Raw genomic sequence first — 24,329 nt, 5'->3', positions numbered from 1 at the left:
GATACCATTTTCACACACGGCCATGGAGGTTGGGATTTTTTTTTTATCCCTTAATAATAAAGTTTCATTTAAAAATGTCATTTTGTGTTCAGATGTGTTGTCATTGACTAATATTTAAGTGTGATGATCTGAAACATTTAAGTGTGACAGGAAGGGAGCAAAGACTTTTTTTCCCACCACTGTGCTTTATGTTCCTGCTAAGTTTGTGCTCATTGCAGAGGCATAAGTGAAATGTGTAATTTAGTGGCTTCATTTAGGATATGCAACTTAGATATTTTATCATTTTTATACAGTTATTCTTCATGTTGCTCCTCAGTTTCTTAGTAATATGGTCTGAAATGCCCTTCTTCAAGTAAAAAGACAGAAAACCAGTGTTTTTTGAAATGCTACTTGAAAAAGGTATGATATAAAATGAAGGCAAAGCTTGAGCCCGTCAGTGGGGCGCATGCAAAGACGTGATCTTTGTCTCGGACCACATCGGCTGTGAGGATTTATACGCCTGGAATAGCTCCACTTTGGAATATAGATTGAGCTGTCTTTTCTTCCTTTGAAGGCAAAGAAAAAGCGGCCTGCGATTAAGAGAAGAAACGTACAAAAGCTACTTTGACTCGTGTGTGCTGCCTGACGCCGGCTCGGAGCAGTTCTCCAACAATGCTCTTCTTCTCACACTTTAGGGATTATTTTCTAGCCAAGTGAGAACTCCACGTGTTTTTTTATTTTGTTCAAGAATATCTCACACAAAGTGTTTGATGTACATCAGGTCGAGGTTGTGTTCACACTTGTAGTTTGGTGCTCAGGGTCAGACCAGAATGAAGACGCGTAGTGCACACGCCGGGGTCTGTTTATGACACTGTGTGATGAAATGTACATTTTCAACACAAAAATAGAATATTTTTATTGTATTTTCTCATATTGCCAGTGATTTTAGCACCTAATGCAGCCTGGGGCCATTTGCGGCCCACAACAGTTTTATTATTGGCACGCAGGACATTTCTAAAAATATGACTTAACAAGAAAATGAAAAAAAAACAACCAAAAAAATGGAAGACCTTAACCCAAGAATAAACGGAGTATTGATAATAATAATAATAATAATGAATTAGATTTTTTTTTTTTGAGCTATGATTTTTATAATTTTTTTCGAGGAGGCATTTTTGTGATGCAAATGTGTTTACTCTTTTGAACACATTGTTTTGAGAAGCCAAACTCCTTACTTGTGTAGCCCCAGCGACCCCCTGGAACTAGGTTTTTCATCACCGAAATTCGACCAGAACTGGACGTAGGGGACCAAGTGGGGGGGTAAGTCACCGTTAAGGCCCACTGCTGATGGGGATGTCATACAACTTCAACTTAAAAATCCCAACTATCCCTTTTAATTTTATGAGGGGAAAATATCATTTCAGTAGCATAGAGTTGAAATATTAAAGCAAAAATACATTATTTTTGAAAGCTGTAACATGAAAAACAAAAAGAGCAAAGTTGTGATTTTTGGAAAGTTAGGTTGCGGAAAAAATTATAATGGCACGAGAATAAAGTCAAAATATTATGGGAATAAAGTCATAATATTATAAGAAAATGTATGAGAAGAAAGTTTAAATTGTTGGAAAATAAAATGAAAAAAAACAGCAGAAATGGAAAACCAGCTGTAATCTTTCCAGAATAAAGTCAAAGTATTACGAGAGAGAAAAGAGTTTCACAAGAAATATTATGAGGGGAAAATAACCTAATTTTAGTATATTTGTAGTTCAAATATTAAAAATATACACATTTGTTTTTAAAAGAAATGACATTAAGTTGCAGTTTTTGGAAAATTAGGTTGCGGAAAAAGTTATAATGGTACGAGAATAAAGTCAAAATATTATGGGAATAGTCATATTATGAGAAGAAAATGTACAAGAAGAAAGTGGAAATAGTTGGAAAATTGAGAAAAATACCTAGCAGAAAGGTTTAAAAAAAAGCTATAATTTTATGAGAATAAAGTCAGAATATTAGGAGAAAAGGTCTTGTAATTTTACAAGAATAAATGAGGGGAAATGTCATTTTAGTAGCGGGGGTTGAAATATTAAACACTGTCTTTTTTTGAAAGTCATAATGTGAGAAACAAAGAACAAAGTTGTAATGTTTGGAAAATTAGGTTGGTAAAAAAGATATTACTGGAAAATAGTCAAAATATTATGGGAATAAAGTCATAATTACAAGAGGAAAATTTGCTACAAGAAAGTTGAAAGCAAAAATGGGGGAATTAGGGGGGAAAAGGGGAGAGTTGGGGGGGGCAAAGATTGATACTAATATGCTTTTTGGCCTGTATGACATATGACAAAGCTGAGATGCAACTTGTTAGCATATCTACATGCGTTGCTTTACGAAATATCAAAGTGGCAAAGAGTCATCCTTTCATTTGTCACTATGTGGCCCTCGCCGCAAAAAGCTAGCTGCCTTATTGTGAGGGATTTATTGTCTTTGCAAGAGTGCGCTATCAGCCTTGGCAGAGGTCTGCTCCTCCCTTGTTGGGAGACATGATGATGATGATGATGATGATGATGGAGGTCCACTTTCATTGTTAGTGCAAGCAGGGAGGAGTTGAAGGAGTGAATGCAGACCATTGTTCGTTTGTACGAGCTATGGAGCCAGCAGTCCATGCTAACTCTCAGCGAGCACCCCCCACACCGTAGTTGCCTACATTCTCATGGGAGGGGGTCGATGTCTCTGTGTCCAGTTTGATGCCCTTTTTCTTCTGCTCTTGTGGACTTTCCACCCAGTGGACTCAGTTTCACATGCTCTTTGGCTTGAATTGTTAGGGGAAAGAAAAAAGACTTTGGCTAAGTTAGAGAAAAGTTGGATTTCCCCCTCTAGTGGACGTACTGGAAGTTACACGCAAACTTCGGTTTGCCCCAAGCGAAATTCTCCTTACTAAAAAAAAAAATAAACAGAAAACAACTTAGTTTAAAACAAAATGCTACATTTACAAATTAATTGAAATTAAAGTGTTGATTAATAATTAAAAAATGTACTTCAAATACAAAATGCTAAAAACGTATAAAAAATTTCATTTAAAAATAATTTTAAAAATAATACAGTTGAGCCTTGGTTTTTGTACTGGAAACTTTGGTTTGCCCCAAAATTCTGTATACTCAAAGACAAAGAAGAAAAACAACACAAAAGTGTTAATGAATACTTTGAAAATGAAAAAAAATCTATTAACTCATTTGCTACCAAAGACCTAGTTATACGTTTTTATAAACCCAAATGCCCGCTCACAACATATTTATACATGTTTTAACGCTTTCAAGAGGTGATGACGCAACCCTCCACTAAAGCATGTCACTAAAGCCATTAAAAATGTCCACAAGGTGGCAGAAGTGCATTTGGTAAGCGCTCGGCAGGGATCATAGATGGGGGGGGGGGAATCACACGTGACAGGAAGGAGGAAGTGAGAAAGCGTGGAGGAGTGTAGCGTGTAGAAGGTTTTTTTTTTTTTACATTTTAACGCACGCATGCACGCGCGCACACACATCCACACATAGTTCAGTTTCAAATGTTCATCCATCTATTTTCTATGCCGCTTCTCCTCATTAGGGAGTTGCGGGGGCACGCTGGAGCCTATCCCAGCTGACTTTGGGCGAGAGGCGGGGTACACCCTGGACTGGTCGCCAGCCAATCGCAGGGCACATATAGACAAACAACCATTCACTCTCCCATTCATGGACAATTTAGAGTAGCCAATTAACCTAACATGCATGTTTTTGGAATGTGGGAGGAAACCGGAGTACCCGGAGAAAACCCAAGCACACACGGGGAGAACATGCAAACTACACACAGAAATGCCCAACGGAGATTCAAACCCAGGTCTTCCTGATCTCCAGGCTGTGACTGTGTGGCCAACATGCTAACCGCTAGACCACCGTGCGGCCCCAGTTCCAAATGTGAAAATTGTAAATAGTTCATGGTGTTATATTTGTAAATAAATTATAATTAAAAAAAACTTTTTGTATTATTGATGTTAGTATAGCTGTTTAGATATTTGAGCTGTCACAAAAGCAAAATATTTGTGTCAAAGTGACAGTTATGCTTGAAATGCATCCTTTCACAAAAAGCTGGTTTTCTCCCTTTTCTGGTTGGGAACTGATATTTTCCTGAACCTCACCTACGTTCTACTGAACACAAAAAGCTAGAATACAAACCCTTTATTCCTGATGAAAGACGGCAGTCTAATCTTTCTTTTGGAAGGTTCCATGTTTCTATTGCCATAGAACACAATGTTCTGTGTGCCTTGAAAGATCAGTCAAAATCGTCTAAAATATATAAAATAAAGAAGTATGCTAGTGTGCATGAGTGCAGGCAGAGGAAGAAGGGTGATGAAGAGTCGGACAAAAGGCTTTTGTTTTTGTGTAATTTCAATCTCCTCTTGGCTCCGGCTGGCTCCACTTCACTGCCTAGTTTCTCTATTTTTCTCCCCTTTTTTGCTGCATTTGTCCCTCACTTGTACTACATTTCAGTAAAAATGTTTGTAGAAAGTATCGTAGCATCTCCCAAAGGACTGTAATGTATCTGTGGTGCTTGGTTGCGAGGGTTATGGACGCATAAAACTGAGCTTATTTGTTTATCGTTACAAATGTGTAACATCATCATGTTTTTCAACTTTATTTAACAACGCAACATGAAGTTATTGACTTACGGGCGTTGGTTTTGTTTCGTGCAGCGGTAGACCCCTGTGCTTGCGCCTCCGTGGTGTTTCCTGGGCTCCATGAGTGTTTACTGCTTTTAAAGATATTGTACACGTCATTGTAAATCGAATAGCGCCAAACCAAATTTATCCGTGGCGGCCTGACACAAATAAATTAATGTATGGGAAACACTGGCTGTCGAAAGTACGTCCTTTACACCTTTTAGTGGGATTTTTATTGGAAATTTATTATTAGATATTATACTAATTTGCTGTGTCATAAACAACACAATGCTAGGATAAGTTTTGTTCAGATAGTTTAGCAATCTAACTGTCTTTTAATGTACAAAATGTGTAAAAATGCACCCTATTTAAAGAAATGAACAAGTAATTTATAGGCTAGCTGGCTACTAGCTTGTTACTGAGTCAGTTAGCCAAGCTTGTGAGGCTGTGATATCTCACACCGAATAAATTACACACACACAACACACAACGTCAACATGAAAACTGCCTCACCGGCGTTTTTTTTTTTTTTTTTTTTATGTGACAAGTTGTCTGCAGAGAAGTTCCTCAGAGGATTCACCACACAAACGTTCGTAAAGTCTTCTCATGCATTTTTAAACAGCTCGGAGCGCTGTGTCAGCAATTCCGGCCGTCGTAAACAAAAACCTCGGCAAAAGACTTCAGTTTGTGGATTTGAATTCTGCCTTTTTAATGCCGAAAACAAGCAAGTAAACAATACACAGCAATTAAGACAACACAGTGCAGCAAATAAATGAGTTCTTATGGAGCTCTGTGATTGGCCAGTCTACCTTTTATGGGTGTGGCTTCGCAAACGGTCACCTCTTGTCGAGTAAAACCAGCCTTAATTCATTTCCACAATGTCCAAATGAAGTGTTAATCCAGGCATTTGTTTGTCGACGTCAAATGTTCCTACGGCGGCGATGTCATGTATGTCACGTTTTAGTGTAAGTCGGAGCTTATGCCTAAAAATGCAAGCTAAATTAATATCAGTCGTTGCGAAGGAGGGAGACGGAGGCTTGTGGGGAGCAGGAAGTCTTGATAATGAAACCACTACACTGCTTAGTTATCACTGTCCCTTTCGCAGGAGCAGATCCTTTCACATGTTCAAGGATACGATCTTTATCCTTCATGATGCTCGCGGCGTTTGAGCGGGCAAAAGCCAAATAAATGAGCGTTTGTTAAATTATTATTATTGGTTTTTAGAAAAAAAAATCCTTTTTTTTAGATTTTTTTTTTTACTTAAAAAAAAATTTACATTTTGTTTTCTTTTGAAAAATGTCTGGGATTGAATGAGTTAATGATGGTTTTTCTAAATAAAACACCACCACTTGGAGTCAACCTGAGCAAGAACGGGCCTAAAAGCGGCTCTGCGTTCCCTGCATGAGGACAAATGTGCAGGAGGAACGTCTGCAGGATTATGCAGGTTGGATTAACGGGATTATTCCGCACAAAAGGGAAATTCTACAAGGGCTGGTGTTGATCCCAGCACCGGTTGGGATGAGGCGCACTGTGTACACATACAGTATTGAATCACTTTGCATGCTGTTTACACCAAAACACACAATCTGATTCATATGCATTGATTCCCGGTGGCTTCCGGATGATTCCTTTTCTGCCATCTAAAATTCACTGCTGCTGATCGGTGTTGCTGCAATGCATCTTGGGCGGTCCAAAATGCATCATCCATCTCACACACTTGCTCTCTACTTATCTATTTATTTATTTGTAAAGCGCTAGCGCTAGCTGCTGTGCTGACAATTCCTTGGGGATTGAGTGTGAGTCATGGAAGCAGCTTATTATTATGGTCTGTGCTTGCCTTGATGTTGCTCAAGCTAATTAAAGCCTCACCACCAGCATCAGCATGCTCAGGTCTGCCTGATGAGGGACCGACTGTAAATAGTCGCACTATTTTACGCCATTCGTTTGAATATGTTGACGAGTCCACTGAATGCACGGGAAGCTCCGTGATGGCTCCCTTGGTCATTAAAAATGCTGATTCACTCCAACAAATGCTGTGTTCAAATAATAATAGCGGCGCACTCAGTGCTTCCCCCCCGTTGATGACTTTTTAAATATTTATGAGCCCTCCAGTCGTGTTTGTGCTTTGTGTTGTTTTTTTCATGTTTTCACTTGATTCAAAGTCAAAAAGAACAAGTACAGGATGTCCTCAGATTAAATAGGACGAGGCAGTCTCAACAATGAAACCACCACACTTTTTTAGTTATCACTGTCCCTTTCATATGTTCAAGGATACCATCTTTATCCTTCCTAATTGGACCAAGCATACAACCAATGTTTATCTCCACTTTATGATCATTTTACGAAGCCTAACTTCCCTTCACGGTGTCATCAGAAGAGTCTGCGTCACGCATGGAGACATAATGGGGGGGGAAATAAAGTTAACTAAAAATACATAAGTGGCGTAGTCATTCCTCGGTGTCGCGACACGTGGCTACGTAGTCTTCCACCGCGCGTACGTAACTAGTTTTATTTTTCTACAGTGTTAATAATTTATGGGAGTGCGTCGTAACACAAGGATCACCTGCACTATAACAACCAATCGTAACTAAAAATACAGTGGTCCCTCGTTTATTGCGGGGGTCAGGTTGTAAAAATACCCCACAATAAGCAAAATCCGCAAAGTAGTCTGTTTATTTTTTACAATTATTATATATGTTTTAAGGCTGTAAAACCCCTCACCATACACTTTATACACTTTCCTGACATTTTCTCTCTTGTTCAAACACGCTCAAAGTTCAAACCTTTGTTTGAATTTTAATGATCAACCTACGAGAGAATTATTAATCGTGACTCACGCGTATTTCACAGTTCCTCTGACCGTGCCTCTTCGTCGTGGCGCCGCTCCGCTGTAGCCTTTTTAAAACATATTGCTGCGGTCGTCCTTATGCTATTTTCTTTCTTCCTTTATGTGACGAACCAAATATTCATTTATTCCATAATGGCGCCCAACAGCCGCGTAACTTCTACCTTCCTTCAGCATGTCCGGAAGTCCAACTTTTTGTGCCATGGTTAGCATTTTCCTCCGCCTTTTGGGTGCCGAACGTGTCGTCGGCATGTCGACACGGGAGAAACTTGCAAATGTATCGGCACTTGAGAGCCTCACTGCTAGCGATGGAACACATCAGGAGACACGGCACGGAGGAGTTTGACAATGGTCTACAGTCCCTTAGCCAATCAGGACGCAGAACACGAACACAATGTATAAAAAAAAAAAAAAAAAAGCAAAATTGCACAAAAAAATCTGGGAGGCCATGAATGGTGAACCGTGATGTACCGAGGGACGACTGTACATATAACTTTTCACTTTCACTTTCCTATTGTTGGACACGTTGACATCAGAAGAGTCTGCATCATGCGTGGGAAACGAAGGGGAAAAGTCCATCCCAACGCGTGACTATGCATTCTTCCGCTGCACACACATAACTAGTGTGCGTGTGTGTGTGTGCGAGCGTAATATTAATCATTTATAGGCGTGCATTTGTAACCAATGAAACATAACAGGAGGAGCCTGCAGTGGGGTTTGTGTTGTTAGTGTTGAGCAGATTGTACAGTTGCCGCCCCCTGCTGTTGAAGACGTGTCATTGTACACGGTGTAGATTCCTGAATAGGATGAATTAAGGATCTACTGTATTCTGTTGACTAACAGGAAGTGTTGTTGTCGTTCAGGATCGGCGTGTTGTGCGCGTACGCCGCCAACCAGAACCTGAGCGCTCAAGTCAAGAACATCCGCCGTCTGGTCAACAGCAACATGAGGGACCTGCACACCTTCGCCAACGACACGCCCATGGTATGAGGACACGCCCCCACACATCTTGCATGACGTCATGACCCGTAGAACCCAAGTCCTTAGGCGTAATGATTGATTGATTGATTGATTGATTGATTGATTGGCGACTGCTGGTTGGCAGCATTATTCTGATTTCATACAACACTGGCATGGAAGCAGGCGTTCAGAACATTCAGAGAGTTTCCTGTTCTGGCTTCCCTGCTAAAGACAATGATTTTTTTAAAAAGTGTAAATGTAAATTATTGATTTGGTTGAGTTTTCGCATCCCCTTGTAATGTTGCTGCTGTTGTGTTTTAAGCAATGCTAGCACCAAAAATGTAGTACTAGCATATGTAAGACCCCTTTGAATAAACTACCCCAAAATTCAAGTTAATTTTCAAATTGAATCGGCTAAAAATACATTTATACCAAAGTTTTTGTCATTTTGTTTTCTTCTTTTTACTGTTGGTGCGTTTTAGGCAACGCTCACACCAAAAATGCGTTAGCTTTCTAGCATATATTTGACCGTTTGAATAATTTACCCCAAAATTCAACTTAATTCTCATATTGAATTGGTTTAAAAAAAAATCATTTATCGCAAAAGTTTCTTTTTACTTTACAACACTAACACCAAAAGTGATTTACGGTACCCTATTAGCATACAAATATTATGTGAAAAATTAGTTTGAATAAATTACCCCAAAATTCATATGAATTCCTTTATTGACTTGGTTAAAACACTTTTTTTTTTTTTTTACTTGCTTTTTACTTGCTATGCTTTTCATCAGCGGCGACATACAATATTCCCATTGAATCCAACCTGGAATGTGCATAAATTTAGACATAAATAAAAACGGCGCAATGGACAGTTTCTAAAAATGAAGCCTGAATTTTCGGACCCTAAAACTCTTTGCTGGCATGACGTGAACTGCCGCATTTCAAACTTTTGTCCAACTGTTTTTTTCTTTGCAGCAAATTGATTACCTGTCCTCCCAGTACTCCACTGCCAAGAACCAAGTCCTGTACGACCTGGAGAGTAAGTCCACTGCTGCGCTCTTTGGAGCCCCCTGGTAGCAGCGTTGTGTTGTTTAGCGTCCGATTGCCCAACTTTTAAGCTACAAAATACAATTATTATTTTTTTTTTTTGACTGACAAGAATGAGTGTAGCGTGCGGAAGGTTACTCATTGTAGGGAAATTTTGACGCGTGCACACACACACACACACACACACACACACAGTTCGGTTCCAAATGTGAAAGTTGCAAATAGCTCATGGCGTTATATTTGTGAATACATTATTTTGACCTTTTGACAACCTGTTTAGATATTTTGAGCTGTCGCAAACGCAAAAAATATGTGTCAAAGTGAAAGTTATGATTGAAATGTATCTTTTCAGAAAAAGATGGTTTTCTCCCTTTTTTTTTTTTTTTTTTTTTAGTCGGGAACTGATATTTTCCTGAAACGTACGTATGTTTTACTGCTGATTACTAGAGAACGGAAAAAGGTAGAAACAAACTTTTTTTTTCTGATGAAAGACGGGAGTCTAATCTTTCTTTTGGTAGGTTCCGTGTTCATGCAGCCACAGAACACAATATTCTGTGTGCCTTGAAAGATCATTTCAGTCAAAATCGTCTAAAATGGCCGGTAGTGAGGGGGTTGTCTTGTGAAAAAGGGCTGCGACTGAATGAGTTAAGTGCACGAGAAAGGGGGCTCCTCCTTTAGCATATATTTTTTATTGTCTGGAGTGTTTTTTATTTATTTTTTTTGCAGTGTTTGATGTCCAAGGGAGGGGAGAAAGTAATAAGTGTCTTTCATGAATGTTTGTGTTTGTTGTTTCCCCAACCAGACATAGGTCCACTATTAGGTGGAAGGATACGCAATCAGTTAGATAAGGAGGTGCAGCCTGCCTTGGACGCCGTGCTGAAGATGACAGGAGGTACGATCGCTCCTTTTTCATTTCCTTAAAGGATACCATCAGCATTGGTATGAAAAAAGTCATTGTGCTCCAGTGCCGCTTCCTGTGTGTGACTGCAGCTCCACCTGGAGGTCAGAGAGAAGCGTTACACGTTTTCCCATGCGGGCTATGTTGCTAAAAAAGCAGACGTGGAGGACATTTTGATATTTTTGATGGTTTACTTTGGTAACCAAATAGTTTAGACTCTCTTTCCTTTCTTTTCATTTCGTCTCTGTGTCAAGTGAAAATCGACAGAGCCATCAAAGGTAACAGTAACTGTGCAATGACCTCTGACCCCTTACCTGGTGACGTGACGCAGTTGTCCTTCCCTGTGTGTGCCCCCACCCCCCAGCCTTAATGGTCAACTAAATCATTTCAATGTTAAAACTGCACTGTGCACACTAAAGCCTGTCAATGTTTCCTCCTGGTTGATGCAGTTTTAACGGCGTGCAAGTGAAAACTTAACTCAGATTCGCTCTCTTGCTGCCCTCCTGCATCTTGGCTGCGTTCAAGGATGCAGGGAAATTTGCATGCTTGATCTTGTCGCATTTGAAGCCGCTTTGTCATTCTTGTTTGTGTCCCCTTGTCCTTTTTAACTTGAAATGACGACAAGGGAAAAAAACACCAAGTCAGGTTCCAGTGCGTGCACTTAATTTGCATATCATTTTCATGCTTTTGTAGAACACCTGTGCTGTTGCTACACAGATTTATGCACAACAGAGCATAGAAAGCTCACATTTACAGCGTACAAATATCTGGAAGATGTGACAATATCTACAGAGCAACTTGTTAAACATTACGTTTGGATTAAAAGTGCTAGATAGCTAGTGCAGTTAAAAAATGTTGATGTTTAGGACATAAAAATATCTTAAGTATGTTTGAAGACGTAAAACGTTTAGGAAATCAGAATAGACGGATAGCGAGACAGACTGGTAGCTTAGTGACGGATGCGTGGCGTCTTCAAAAAAGCTAATATTTCTAGTTTAAAAGTGTGTTAAACATGTTTAATGGAGTAAAAACTTTGCATTTAGATCATCACGTATAGAAAGATACGTAGTGTTGTAGAAAAAGCTAATATTTCGAGCATGAAGGTATCTTAAATATGTTTCTAAGGTGTATAAACCTTACGTTTAGAAAATTAAAATAGCTAGCTAGCTACAGAGAAACATAGCATGGTAGAAGTTAAGCTAATACTTCTAACATGAAAATATCTTAAATATGATTAAAGACATAAAAACGTTGCATTTAGTAAACACAAATAGCTAGCTAGACTGATCTATAACATAGTAGAAACAAGCAAATATTTCTAGCATTCAAATATTTGAAATATGTTTAAAGATGTATAAACTTTGCATTTTGGAAATGAAAGGAGATGTCTAGTTGGACAGATACGTAGCAGTGCAGCGAAAAAAGCTCATATTTATAGCATGAAAATATTTTGAATATGTTTAAACACATAAAACATGAAAGACATAAAAAAATACATTTGGGAGTTAGAATAATTGATATGAGATAATGGGATAGCTAGCTAACGGGATCAGACTGATGATAACCATGAAGTTGGAGATGCTTTGGAAGACAGAAGTACAGAAGACGTTCAGGATGAATTGAGTCATGCAGTGACATCATCATCACGCGTGTGCTGGCTGTGTCGCCGTGCAGCCATGCGAGAGACCAAGGAGGCCCTGGAGAACGTCAGCGTGTCGCTGCAAGTCCTGCAGGAGGGCACGGGCAAGCTCAACTTCAACTTGAGCCTGGTGAGGGCCAGCATCAACCGCACCCTCAACGACCCCGGCTGTCACGACGAGGAGTCGGACGCCACCTCCGCCCAGCTGTGCCGCAACATCCGCCAGTCGCTGTCACAGCTGCAGATCAGCGCCAACTTCACGCGGGTACTCCTCCTTACACTTTGTGGATTTACACGCCATAGTAGCACCCTCCCAACAACTCAATGTGTAATTATATGTTAATTCACGTCTCAGCAGGCACCCTAAATGGGAGCGTTTTATTACATGTTTCACAAAGCCCGACAGCCCGGGAGCCATTTGTGGCCATTTTACAAGTATTTTAACTTGTATTCTTTCTTGTAATATTATACCTTTTGTTCTCATAGTATTTGGACTTTGCTGCCATAATATAACTTCATTATAGCAAAGCTTGTTATTACTAGGAGCTGTTTCTCCTTGCATTAGACTTTTTTTTCCCAAATTTTTTCGTTTTTGCTGGGTTTTTTTTTTTTTTAATTATACAAATATTTCAACTTTCTTTTTGTCATTTTTTTCTGCTCGGAATGCTATAGCTTTATTCCCATCGTATTTTTTACTTTAATCTTGTAATGAATGTTTCCCCAACCTAATTTTCCAAAAACTGCAACTGTATTCTTCTTTGATATTTAAACTTTATGCTTTTAAAATAAATTTAAAAAAATTGAACACGTATGCACATGTGTATGAGGTAAACCTCGGAGATGCATTGTGGTGGTCGACAGCCATGCATGTGTAGTGTTTTTTTTGTGTGAGCAGCTTCCCAACGTGAATTCTCAGCTGGAGAAGATGAACGCCGTCTTGAAGGCGGATCTCAGCGCCGTCGTGCACAAGGTGAGGTTTTTTGTTTTTTTTTTTAACTTGATGTTTAAAATCCACTGGTGTTTGTGGAATAGTTGAAAGGTACGACGGAGTATTAGGGCCACATTGGGAAAAACTATTCAGAATAAAGTCCTACTTTTACAAAAAGAAAAATTGTACATTTGCGAGAAAAGTCAGAAATGTACGAGAAAAAAGGTAATATTACGAGATTGAAGTCGTAATATTACGAGAATAAAGTCGCACTTTTACAAGGGAAAACAAACATTGTAAATTTACGATAAAAAAGGTTGTACTAATACGAGAAAGTTGTAATATTACAAGAATAAAGTCCTAATGTTACGAGAAAAATGTCGGAAATTTACGAGAATAAAGTTGTAATATTACGTGTCCGAGGGAAAGTAGAGCATAGCTCTTCAGGAAGGAAGGAAGGAAGGAAACTTTCCTCTTGCTTCTGGCAAGTTTATAATTTATAACGTGGCAGCAAAACAGCAGTTTATCACAAAGAGGTTAGCATGTCTAGCCCTTCTCACTTGCGCCTTCCTTACCCCGCCCCCTCCACATGCCCAAGGCCAAAGGTCACATAAGTTCCCTCTTCATAGCGGTCTCAGGCAATGCTTTTAACACAAAGTTACCATTTTTTTCTTGTAAATTTATAACTTTATTCTCAAAATGTCATTATTTTGATATTCAATCGTAACAGGCATTGCCTGAGACAGCTATGAAAAGGGGGGGACTTATGTGGCCTTGGGCAAAGGTCATATTACGACTTTTCTCGTAAATTTGCAACTTTTTTCTCTTACATTTACGACTTTATTCTCGCAAATTTACAACTTTTTTTCTCATAAATTTGACCTTTTTTTCTTGTAAATTTACATCTTTATTCTCGCAAATTTTTTTCTCGTAAATTTACAACTCTTTTTCTCAAATGTACAACTTTTTTTCTCGCAAATTTACGTTTTTTTACATCTTTTTTCCCCTCATAAATTCAAGACTTTTTTTCTTGTAAATTTACAACTTTTTTCTCGTAAATTTAGGACTACTAACTTTACGACTTCATTCTCAATCTCAGGTTATTTTTTTTTAATGTGGCCCTAATATTCGTAGAAAGGAACCGCTTGACCGTTTATTTCTTCATTAGGGTTACGCCTCCTTGAACGACACTCCTTATATGGTGATGGTACAGACCAGAAACGTTGTGGACAGTAAGTCAGCTGACTTTCCTAAAAGCATCGGCGATGTTGGTCCAGTGTTTTTTTGGTTTTGGTTTTGTTTTGTTTTTTTAACCATCTTGGCATGTTTGCTGCTGCTGCAGGGGTGCAGAGGTTGGTGGACGACATCGGCAGCAGCATCAGCAACTTCTCCAAAGCTTTCCCGGTGCAGAGTTCACTCTCCAACTTCACCATCTTCATCAGCCACGCCCACGCCAAGATCGAAGACCACTACCCCGACATTGACCGACTGGACTTCTACAGGTCACAAAACACAATCCACATCAACACCACAGCTTAAAACTTCCTTTGATCGCTTTTAACATTTGTGTCTAAACGTGTGGAATGATGTTTTCTACGTTTACACTTGAACTGCTGCAAAATGTGGATCAGATCTGGATTGGATGGAATTCATTGGTTTCACATCCCAGCTCCTGACCCTGCACACACACCACAAATCTGAGATTTCAGCATTTTACACAAATGTGCTTCATTGTTTGTTTTTTTTAAATAATAATAAGATACATTTTACCGATTTTTAAAAAATCTGTAAGATAACATTTTCCAAAAATATTTTTTCCTTTTAAATAATTAACATTTTACAGAATTACAAAATTGTATAATAAAATAACATTTGACTTTTTTTTACTTTTAAAATAGCAAGACATTTTACACAGATGCTTTTTACATTTTTAAATAACAATTTTCCTGAGGTTTTCGAAAATCTTTAAATAAGAACATTTTACAGAGATTCTGAATTTTTTTTTTAAATAAGATTTTACTGAGATGTTTAATTCTTTAAATAACAAGATCACATTTTAAATAAGTTTTTAAATAATATTTAAAAAATTACATTTTTTTAATAAGATAGCATTTTACAGATGTTTTATTTAATTTTTAAATAAGATCACGTTTTGCATGTTTTTTTGTCTTTAAATAACATTTTAGAGATATTTTTAAATAGCTTGAAATGTTTTATTTTTTTATTTAGTTTCATTTATTTAATGACAAGTTTACATTTTACAGCCTTATGTTTTATTTTTAAATAAAATAATTTACAGACATGTTTTATTTTACTTTTTTATTTCAGTTTATTTTATTATACACTATTTAATTTTAAAATAAAATCTTTTGTGATTTAATTCTATTTTTTAACCATACAGCATCTAATTTAAAAATAAAATTGAGATAATATTCTGACATTTTGTCGAAATATATTTAGTTTTGTTTTTAAATAACATTTAGATACGATTTTACAAATGTTTTTTTTTTTTATTTAATTGTATTATTTTTAACGGTATTTTTCAAAATAACATTTAGATAATATAACATTTTTTAGCTATATTTTAGATTTGATTTATTATACTTTATTTTATTATTGTGTTTATTGTGGGTTTTTTTAGACACATTTTGTGTGTGTGTCTTTCTTCAGGTGGATGGGCTGCGTGGCTCTGTGCTGCATGGTGGTCCTGGTGCTGGCCTTCAACTACTTGGGGCTGCTGTGCGGCACTCTGGGATACGACAAGCACGCCTCTCCCACCACGCGGGGATGCATCTCCAACACGGGAGGAACCATGCTGATGGCGTAAGGCCGTGTTGCCTTCAAGTCCTTTACCACAAAATCGGGTTATTATTATTATTATATAATAATTCTCATGTGCACAGCGGCGTGGGCTTCAGCTTCATCTTCTCCTGGGTGCTCATGGGCCTCCTGACCGCCATCTTCCTGCTGGGAGGAAACATGGAGAAGCTCCTCTGTGAGCCGTTTCACACCAGAGAACTCTTTAAGGCGAGTCACGTGACAACACGACAAGCACGTCCTTGCAATTCATGACGTTGCTCATCTCTGGTCGGCGTCGGACTCTGCAGGTTGTGGACGCTCCATACCTGGTGAGCTCCGAGTGGAAGAACTTCATCCCGGGATACATGTACAACGACTCCGAGCTGGAGCTCACTGCAGAGAGCCTGTACAGGTGAAGGGGTCATACACCCTCTAACACAGGGGCGTCCAAAATGCGGCCCGTGGCTGTCTTTTTATCGGCCCGCGGCACATTCTAAAAATAGAATTTAACAAGAAAACAAAAAAAACAGCAGAGTTCAAATGGAAAAATCAGCAGTATTTATTAAAAGAAAAAGTTGTAATCTAACAAGAAAAAGTCCTAATATTACGAGAATAACGTAATATTATGACGAAAAATAACAGCATTTTAGTAGCATAAATTTGAAATATTCAGGAAAAGTTTTTTTGTCATATGAGAAACAAAATAAAAGGTGGAAAATGTTCTGATGTTATGGGAACAAAGTTATATTTACAAGAATAGAAAAAACTGTTGTAATTTTACGGGAATAAAGTTGTATTCTAAGGAGAAAAAAAATTTCAATTTTCGAGAACAAAGTCGTAATACTATGAAGAAAAATGTAATTTTAGTACCATAGAGTGGAAATATTAGAGATTTAATAAGTTTTAATTTGTGTAAAATTCGGTTGTGGAAAAGTTATATATCATGGGAGCAAAGTCATAATATTATGGGAATAAAGTCGTCATATTATGAGAATGTTTATAAGAAGAAAGTTGAAATAGTTGAACAATTTAAAGAAAACAGCAGAAATGGAAAAAAACAGCTGTAATTTCACGAGAAAGTCAAAATAAAAGAAAAAAGTTGTATTCTAACGAGAAAAGTCACAATTTTACGAGAATAAAGTCTTAATATTATGAGGAAAAATAATGTAAGTAGCTTAGAGAGTGGAAATATTAAATATTTTTTATTCTCTTTATAGTCATAATATGAGAAGCAACATAAAGTTGTGATTTTTAGAAAATTAGGTTGGGGGAAAGTCATAATATCACGTAAAGAAAATTTACAAAGATTATTTGAGAAAAAATATTTGGGAAATTAAAAAAAAAATGCACAAATGGGGGAAAAAAAGCAAAGCGTGAGGTTGATACTAATAATAGGCTTCTTCACCTATGTATATGACAAAGCTGAGATGCAGTTTTTTTCTTGAAATATATACGTATACATACTGTAACTTCTTAGCATATCTACATGTTACTTTAAAGTAACATGTAGTACTTTAAAGTTGCATCCTTTCATTTTTCACTATGGCCCTTGCTGGAAAAAGTTTGGACACCCCTGCTTTGATACAAGTGTACAAACCTGTTGTTTGGGTTGGAATGCATTTTTCAGGTACTTTCTGACTTGAGTGGAAGTACTTCTGTACAAAACTACTAAAAGTGTAAAAGTAGATGTGTGCAACTAAAATGCAGCCATCAGTGAGTCTGTTCTTCCTGGAAGAGAGTCCGCCTTGCATCATTTTCCCCTGCAGGCGCCTTTTTTTACTGCATATTTCATTTTCATGGTTGTGGGAGTGAGAACTTGCTGTCTAATTAGCATCGATTTTTTATTTTTTTTTCCCCCGGCTTGCTTTAATTCCTACGTGAGAACATCAGTTTCTATCATCCCCCTCAGAGACCGCCAGGCTGCGTTTCCTCAGCAACCAAGCAGAGCAGGTGGTTGTATTTTTTTCCCCGAGCGCATTGAGCCGTCATGTGCCCATTTAAAGCAAGGAAAGCGCTGCTGATGCCATGAACGTGGCATGAAGAACTGTAAACCTTTCAGGTTTGACATTGTGCAGCTTTAATAAACTTCCTGTCCAGAGGATCCTCCCTCCCAGTTGGTCTTATGCACTTCCTGTTGTGTTCACTAGATGGCAGCAATGGCTCTCACTGGCATCCCTCTTCTCTTTCTTTTAGTACTTGCAAAGAAAACAAAGGCATTTACTCCGCCATGCGTCTGGACAAAGTCTTCAACGTCTCCTCTTTCCTCAACGCCACAGTGGTCAGTGAACGCAACATTGGCACCCCCTTAGCACTATGGATTTAGTCCTTTAGTTCATTTCTATGGGCACGATTTCTCATGAAAGTGGATTGAATTGGATCTTTATATACATAATTATGAATAATTATATATGCAGTATAGATTTTTTATTATCACTATTATTATTATTGATCTTATACTTTAATTAAAATAATCATGTCATTTTTCTTAGTTTTAAATCCAGCTTCAGTCTTGTAGGTGACAAAGGCAAAGCAAAATCTCCATCTTAGATCTCCAAACAGAAGTGAGGCTTGCACATCGTGCCCACACATTTCTGATATGTTTCCATGTTTTTGCAGTTTACAAAGGACGTGGCGGCTCATCTGAGCGGCGTCAAAATTGACCTGAGAGGAATCATCTTGTTGGAAGCGGAGGGCAAGCAGAACCTCCTGGATTTCTCCGAGGCCGGACTGTCGGAAACCAACTACGCCGACTACTTGGAGGAGGTGACATACTTGTATATGCAGATATTAATGTCATAGAAGAATGTGTGTGTTTGCTTGTGTATGCAGTGTTTCCCAGATATTTGTTGAATTGTGGCGACCCACCACAAATACATTTGGACCGCCAAAGAGGATTTGGGGGCAACTTTTTTTATACTTGGCACTATCTGTTCGCTCTCGCTCACAAACAATATAATGGGACTTACACAGCAACAGCTAGCATACAGTATAAGCATCAGTTTATCGACAAACATTCACAGTAATCTCTCACCACTTTGCCCTTCGTACAAATTCCATGGCTTTGCCTTTCAAAACTAAATTCAAAAATCATATTGTTTTGTTGCTGAACACAGCCTCTTATTAGTATAAAAGTATAATGCTTATTTGAAAGCATTTGTATTTTATTGCCCAAGTGAAGTGAAGCATTTTCAAGTGAAAAAAATGGTTGAATGAAGTAAAATACAAATATAAGGCATTTGGAAGATGTATTCAAGGACGTTGCGATGATATGTAGTATTCTACACGGGTCACTAGGTGTCAGTAACGTTACATTGATGAGACAATAACCAGTGCAGGAAGTACTCTACAGAACACGAAGTGCTCTAATATTAAAAAATGAATTAGGTCATAAAAAGGTTTCTCTGCTTCAAAAAAATATTTGCATTTGCGAGCATAAAATGGCTGAATGAACTGAAAAAGCAAAGCCATTTAGAAGAGGTGTTCAAAGACATTTCCATGATAGGTAGTATTCTACACTGGACACTAGGTGTCAGTCATGTTACATTGAGGAGACAGTAGTCACTAAAGGAAGTACTGCACAGAAACCAGAAGTAATAAGGATGATGCCAACATGTTTGAGTCTATAATATGTCTTATATGCGTTATTTTTTTCTGTTATTATGTCTACTATATTGGGTACTAGGAGTGTAAAGGTGACCATAGGGGTGTTATTTCATGTCTAGAGGGCTCTAATACTGTTAAATTGTATTTAGAAGGTTGTTTAACAGGTTTTCTATGCTCTAACTACAAAAATATCCCCTTTACATATAAGGAATCCTACTTCACGGAAATTCATGTTTTTTTTGTATCACGGTCTGGTCTGAAACCAATTAACCGTGATAAACGAGGGATTACTGTATCTCCAAATTCCTATCAGTCATGTTTACACATCAAAAGCCCTGCTAGAGTATTGTCCTAGCTAGCATGCACAGTTCTTAGGACATTATTGTTTTCTTACTTATTTTCTCCTTTCATTCACTAACAAAAAAAAGCCATGCCAGTTTTGGAGGCGAAGATGAAAACAAAAATGCAAATTAGTTGTAAATGGAGCATTACTAAGACAAAAATGTTGTTGTCCTGCAGGTCAACAAAGGCGTGACAGTGGAGGACCTGCTTTCATTTGCCAAAGAGCTGGAAGCCCAGACGGACCTCATGGTGGGAAGGCTACGTTTAATTTGTACTCTTTATTTGCATTCATGTTTCTCATGCCTTCACTGGAGCGTCTTTGCCAGGCCTCTTGGGGGGTTTTGCGAATCCACCGCTAACTGTCTGTGGAAGCGTTTGAACCTATTCAAGTAGATAAGACGCGATTAAGGGCGATGCTTGCTGAATAAGTTTGTGTGCTTCAGCCTAGGGGCCGTCTGCAAAGCGCTCTGAAAGGTCACGTGGGCACAGTAAGACAGATCCACAACCAGCAGGTGGTCCCCATGCAGCAGGCCATGGTAACTAACCCACCCATCACCCTCTTTGCATCCCCCTTTTTACTTCAACTCTGCATCACAACACAACACACAAAGCTAGACCACTGACTTGCTCCAATGCATGTTTTTTTATGTTTGATTTTTCCTTGTCCAACGTCAACACCAAGAAATATGTTAGAGCGAGGGTAAGCACACACACACACCTGTCCATCGTGTCTACTCGTTGTTGTGTGCTGGCGTCCACCAAGCACTGCGGTTCAGTACACAGGAGCAACACAACCAATGGCGTCATCGTCTCATTTGCATAATTGGCCATGACGCATGTGCATGGAATTTTTATGAATGCAAAAAGTGGGGAGGGAAAAAAACATGAAAAGCAAAACAAATACAAATACAAATGTCGCTTCTTTTTGTTGTTTTATGTCACAAATAAGACAAAGGCCCTGTCCGCACGGGAACATTCCTGGGATATTGTTGGCGGGTGTACACACTGTGCCGAATTAGTAAATAGTTGCGTCCAAATGGGAACGGATCACTGTGTGAAAACGATGTATTTGTGTGCACAAGGCGCACCTACGTGTGGAACTGTAATGGGTGCCACACACGGGAGGGGACAAAAAACTGCAACTGCCGAAACTCGTCGCCAACGCATAGTAAACCTTGCACACGGGAGGCGACGGGCAGCTGTGACCAGCTACACTGGTGAGCGACGCGTTCACATCCAGAGCGAGTCTCCCGCGGTTTTTATTTGCTGTCAGATGAGGAGGGAATTTGGGGGTATCAAAGTAGTTCATAGGGGGAAAAGCGGTCGCAGATGGAACAACAAGCTACATTCACAGACAGTCCCATTATAATGTGTTTGTTCTAGGGGTGTAACGATTCGATTCGTATCACGATTCGTGGTTGCCGATACGATTCAAGATGGATTTTGGTTCATTTAGAACCATACGAGCCAAAACGATTCAGTAACTTTTTAGCCAAAAATTAAACCAGTGTGACTGTGAAATAAATACCTGGATACTGGACAGTGCAGGTGAACATTCCTAGATTCACGTTGTTTTTTGGGAATCGGGTATAAATTGTTAATAATACTGACCATACTTACGAATAAATTATCAATCACTACAAAAAGTTAAAAATGCAATACAAAGCCTGAGTGTCAACAAAAATTACGGCTTCCCGGCCTTTCCTCTCTTCTCCTGCCTTGCCGGCACAAGCAAGTGCACGCCAATTATTGCTTCCGCGTACGTGAGCGTATGTTTTGACCTGGACACGCCGCGCTGGATGATGACATCACCAAGCGTCACTGCTACACGACCGTAAACTACCAGGCTTACAAAACGTCCTTACTTTGCATATTGTCCCCATAAATGTCACTTAAAAGGAGTTTCAAATAAGGACTGATGAGTTAAGTATGAATACCGAAGGAAGTGAATTAACTGACCGAAAGAAGAAAAAGCGCATCAGCTGTATTTGACAGGTCCACTACAACTCACATGACCACCACATACTCGGAAGACGATGACGACACAGACTGAATTTCTTTTTCGTCTTTATCAAGTTTTTATCATTAAAAGTGCTTAAAAAACACACATCCATATAAAGCCTGCCGTGATTAAAGCCAATGCTTTATTTCCTTATTTTCGATTCAATTGATTGATTACCTTTTTAAACATTGTTAGATCGATATATGCCGTCCAGGATGGAAACTTGCTAAACACACATCGATGTAGTTGGGTCATAGGAATATAAATCAATGCATCGATGTAGTGAATGAATTGTTACACCCCTAGTTTATTCATTATTATACAACAGGTAGCGCCAAAATTATTTCCCAAATATATGAAAAACCCTGCATGAAGAGGTCGTCTAAAGCCACAGCGATTTATGTCAGTGTTTAATTGGAGACCAATAGAAGTGTTAATTGTAGTGTTTACATGAATACATTGTAGACTGAACCACACTGCTTGGTGTAAATGGGTTATTTGAGTCATGTGTTTTCCTGATGACACACCAGTATCTTGTCTGAGGGTAGAGATACAGTCCGAGTGTTTAATATTGTGTGTGTCTATGGAAATGAACGTCCATATAAGGTGTGGTATTGAAGGGCTTTGTGTCAAAATGGCAACAAGTATCCACTTGTCATGAATAGTTTGGGGAAAACTCGCTTCTTTCATTTTTGTCTTTTTATAGGGAAGGTTACCTTTTTTGTCATCTAATTAGAGTACAGAGTGTCAATGCTGCTATATTTTCTCTGAACGCACACCTGGTACTCTCTGCAGTTGAGTAAATAACACTCCCTAGCTACCGTATGAGAAAATGTGGTTTTTGATAAGAAATGTTGAATTAAAGTTATGCCAAGAAATGTTTTCATTAATTCAAGTCAAAAGAGCTTGGACACTTTCCCATTCAATAACAAGAGCAAGTGTCCCCAAACTTTATTCTCTGTGTAAGAATGACGCACAAAGGCGCTTGAGGTATGGGGGCAAATATGTGGACAAATGTTTTGGGACACACCCCTTAGTAACTAAGGGACCAGAGGACAAATGTGTGGGTGTGTGCGTGTGCGTGCGTGTGTGTGTATGCATGCATGGGTGAGTTTGGGGTAGAAGAACTTGATGGCCATAACATCAGTGACACTCAACCTTCTGTTGTTGGAATGTGTCCCAATACTTTTGTCCATATGATGTACCTTGTTTGGATGTTTCATTTCGGAACAAAGTCCTTCTGCATCAGGTGGTGTCAGTCTTGACTGTTGTCCCTTGAGACCCAGGTGTTCACAATGACTCCCTGACCTTTAACCTTGCTGCTCCTGAGTGCTAAGTGTTGTTGTTTGTGTCTGTGTGAAGAGTGCGCTGAACCAGAGCATGAGGTTCCTGGAGAGGACGGCCTCAGACCTGCCGGTGAGTTAAAACCCGCACTCTAAGAGTCAATAAAAATCCACGAATCCAACGTTAAAAGACAACTGGGAATCGTTGTTTCTTCTTCACAGAACAAAGTGTTAGCAGTGCTCGATGCTGTGGACGCCACACAGTATCTCATCTCCCACAATGCAACACACCTCATTAACCGGGTACTTGTGCCTCTTTATTACTCTCCCCTGTTGTTTTCATGGCTATTAACGGCCCCCTCCTCATCCCCCATTCAGGAAACTGCTAAATACACAGCAGCCATTGTGGGCTACTTCAATCAGTACATCGAGTGGGTCAAGACGTCTGTACGTGTATTTTCAGTGAACACGTCGTGGTGTCGTGTTGCCGTTTGTGTCATGTATGTGTGTTGCTATAACGCAGCTCGCCATGGAAGTGGCGCCGTGCAAGCCCTTCAGCAACATGCTGGACACGGTGGAAATCATCACCTGCAGCTTCCTGGTGGACTCCATGGTAACAACACGTCTACCACACGTACTCTACAAGTACAAGTATTTTATTCTGTCTTGTCAAGGGATGATACTACAGGACAGGGGTGTTTAAACTGCCGCCTGGGGCGCCTGGATTTGTTGATTATTGGCTCACACACGGTGTCACCTTTTAAAGCAGTGGTCGACAACCTTTTTTGACCCACGGACCGGCTTGTGTTCCCACAAATCTCCTGGGGGGGGTTCATACATTATAGCGATCTAATTTATCTTATTTATTATGTACTGTGTAAAACTAAGACATGAATAACATCAAATTACAAAATGAATGCCGACCCACCATCCACCAGTTCAAGCCTGGAATTAACTTGAGACAAATGTGCACATTAGCGCTCAATAAGTCATCAAAACTTACCTTTATGCATTCCCACATAGTATCAGCATTTGACACCAAATATGAGGTGAAAGAAAACTGGTAAAAATACAGTAGTAGTCTATCTGTGCGGCAAAGTTAGCACGATGGACATGCGTCAAGTGAGACGGCTGTAACAGAGAGAATCTGGCCACTTTTCAAAATAAAACATCAAAAAAATAACAGGGCCGCGGCCCGGGGTTTGGGGATCACTGTTTTAAAGAGCACTTTAATAACAGCACTACATTCATCACACAGCAACTTAATACTCAAAAGGTGTATATACTGTACAAATATACAAGCATGTCCCACTGTGA

General features: G+C 39.0%; 1 protein-coding gene across 12 annotated transcripts in view; it reads left to right on the top strand.

Annotated features, from left to right (window-relative positions):
* The window catches only part of prom1a (prominin 1a), a 72,719-nt gene that overhangs the window by 37,191 nt on the left and 11,199 nt on the right, over positions 1-24,329 (top strand). For 8 of the 12 annotated variants that reach the window (XM_054793042.1, XM_054793037.1, XM_054793039.1 and 5 more), the window contains 20 exons: positions 8,375-8,495; positions 9,447-9,510; positions 10,321-10,410; positions 10,671-10,694; positions 12,091-12,320; positions 12,951-13,025; positions 14,152-14,215; positions 14,326-14,485; positions 15,654-15,806; positions 15,887-16,010; positions 16,091-16,194; positions 17,976-18,060; positions 18,399-18,545; positions 19,905-19,976; positions 20,171-20,263; positions 20,410-20,427; positions 23,092-23,145; positions 23,235-23,315; positions 23,391-23,459; positions 23,536-23,625. In XM_054793042.1, coding sequence (XP_054649017.1) covers positions 8,375-8,495; positions 9,447-9,510; positions 10,321-10,410; positions 10,671-10,694; positions 12,091-12,320; positions 12,951-13,025; positions 14,152-14,215; positions 14,326-14,485; positions 15,654-15,806; positions 15,887-16,010; positions 16,091-16,194; positions 17,976-18,060; positions 18,399-18,545; positions 19,905-19,976; positions 20,171-20,263; positions 20,410-20,427; positions 23,092-23,145; positions 23,235-23,315; positions 23,391-23,459; positions 23,536-23,625 — 1,918 coding nt within the window. The remainder of the gene's footprint in view (positions 1-8,374; positions 8,496-9,446; positions 9,511-10,320; positions 10,411-10,670; positions 10,695-12,090; positions 12,321-12,950; positions 13,026-14,151; positions 14,216-14,325; positions 14,486-15,653; positions 15,807-15,886; positions 16,011-16,090; positions 16,195-17,975; positions 18,061-18,398; positions 18,546-19,904; positions 19,977-20,170; positions 20,264-20,409; positions 20,428-23,091; positions 23,146-23,234; positions 23,316-23,390; positions 23,460-23,535; positions 23,626-24,329) is intronic. The other 4 variants (XM_054793038.1, XM_054793034.1, XM_054793035.1 and 1 more) reach the window with 3 other exon arrangements.

The sequence above is a fragment of the Dunckerocampus dactyliophorus genome, chromosome 11 (assembly GCF_027744805.1).
Source record: "Dunckerocampus dactyliophorus isolate RoL2022-P2 chromosome 11, RoL_Ddac_1.1, whole genome shotgun sequence".
NCBI lineage: Eukaryota > Metazoa > Chordata > Actinopteri > Syngnathiformes > Syngnathidae > Dunckerocampus > Dunckerocampus dactyliophorus.
This window is presented reverse-complemented; position numbering and strand designations above follow the sequence as displayed.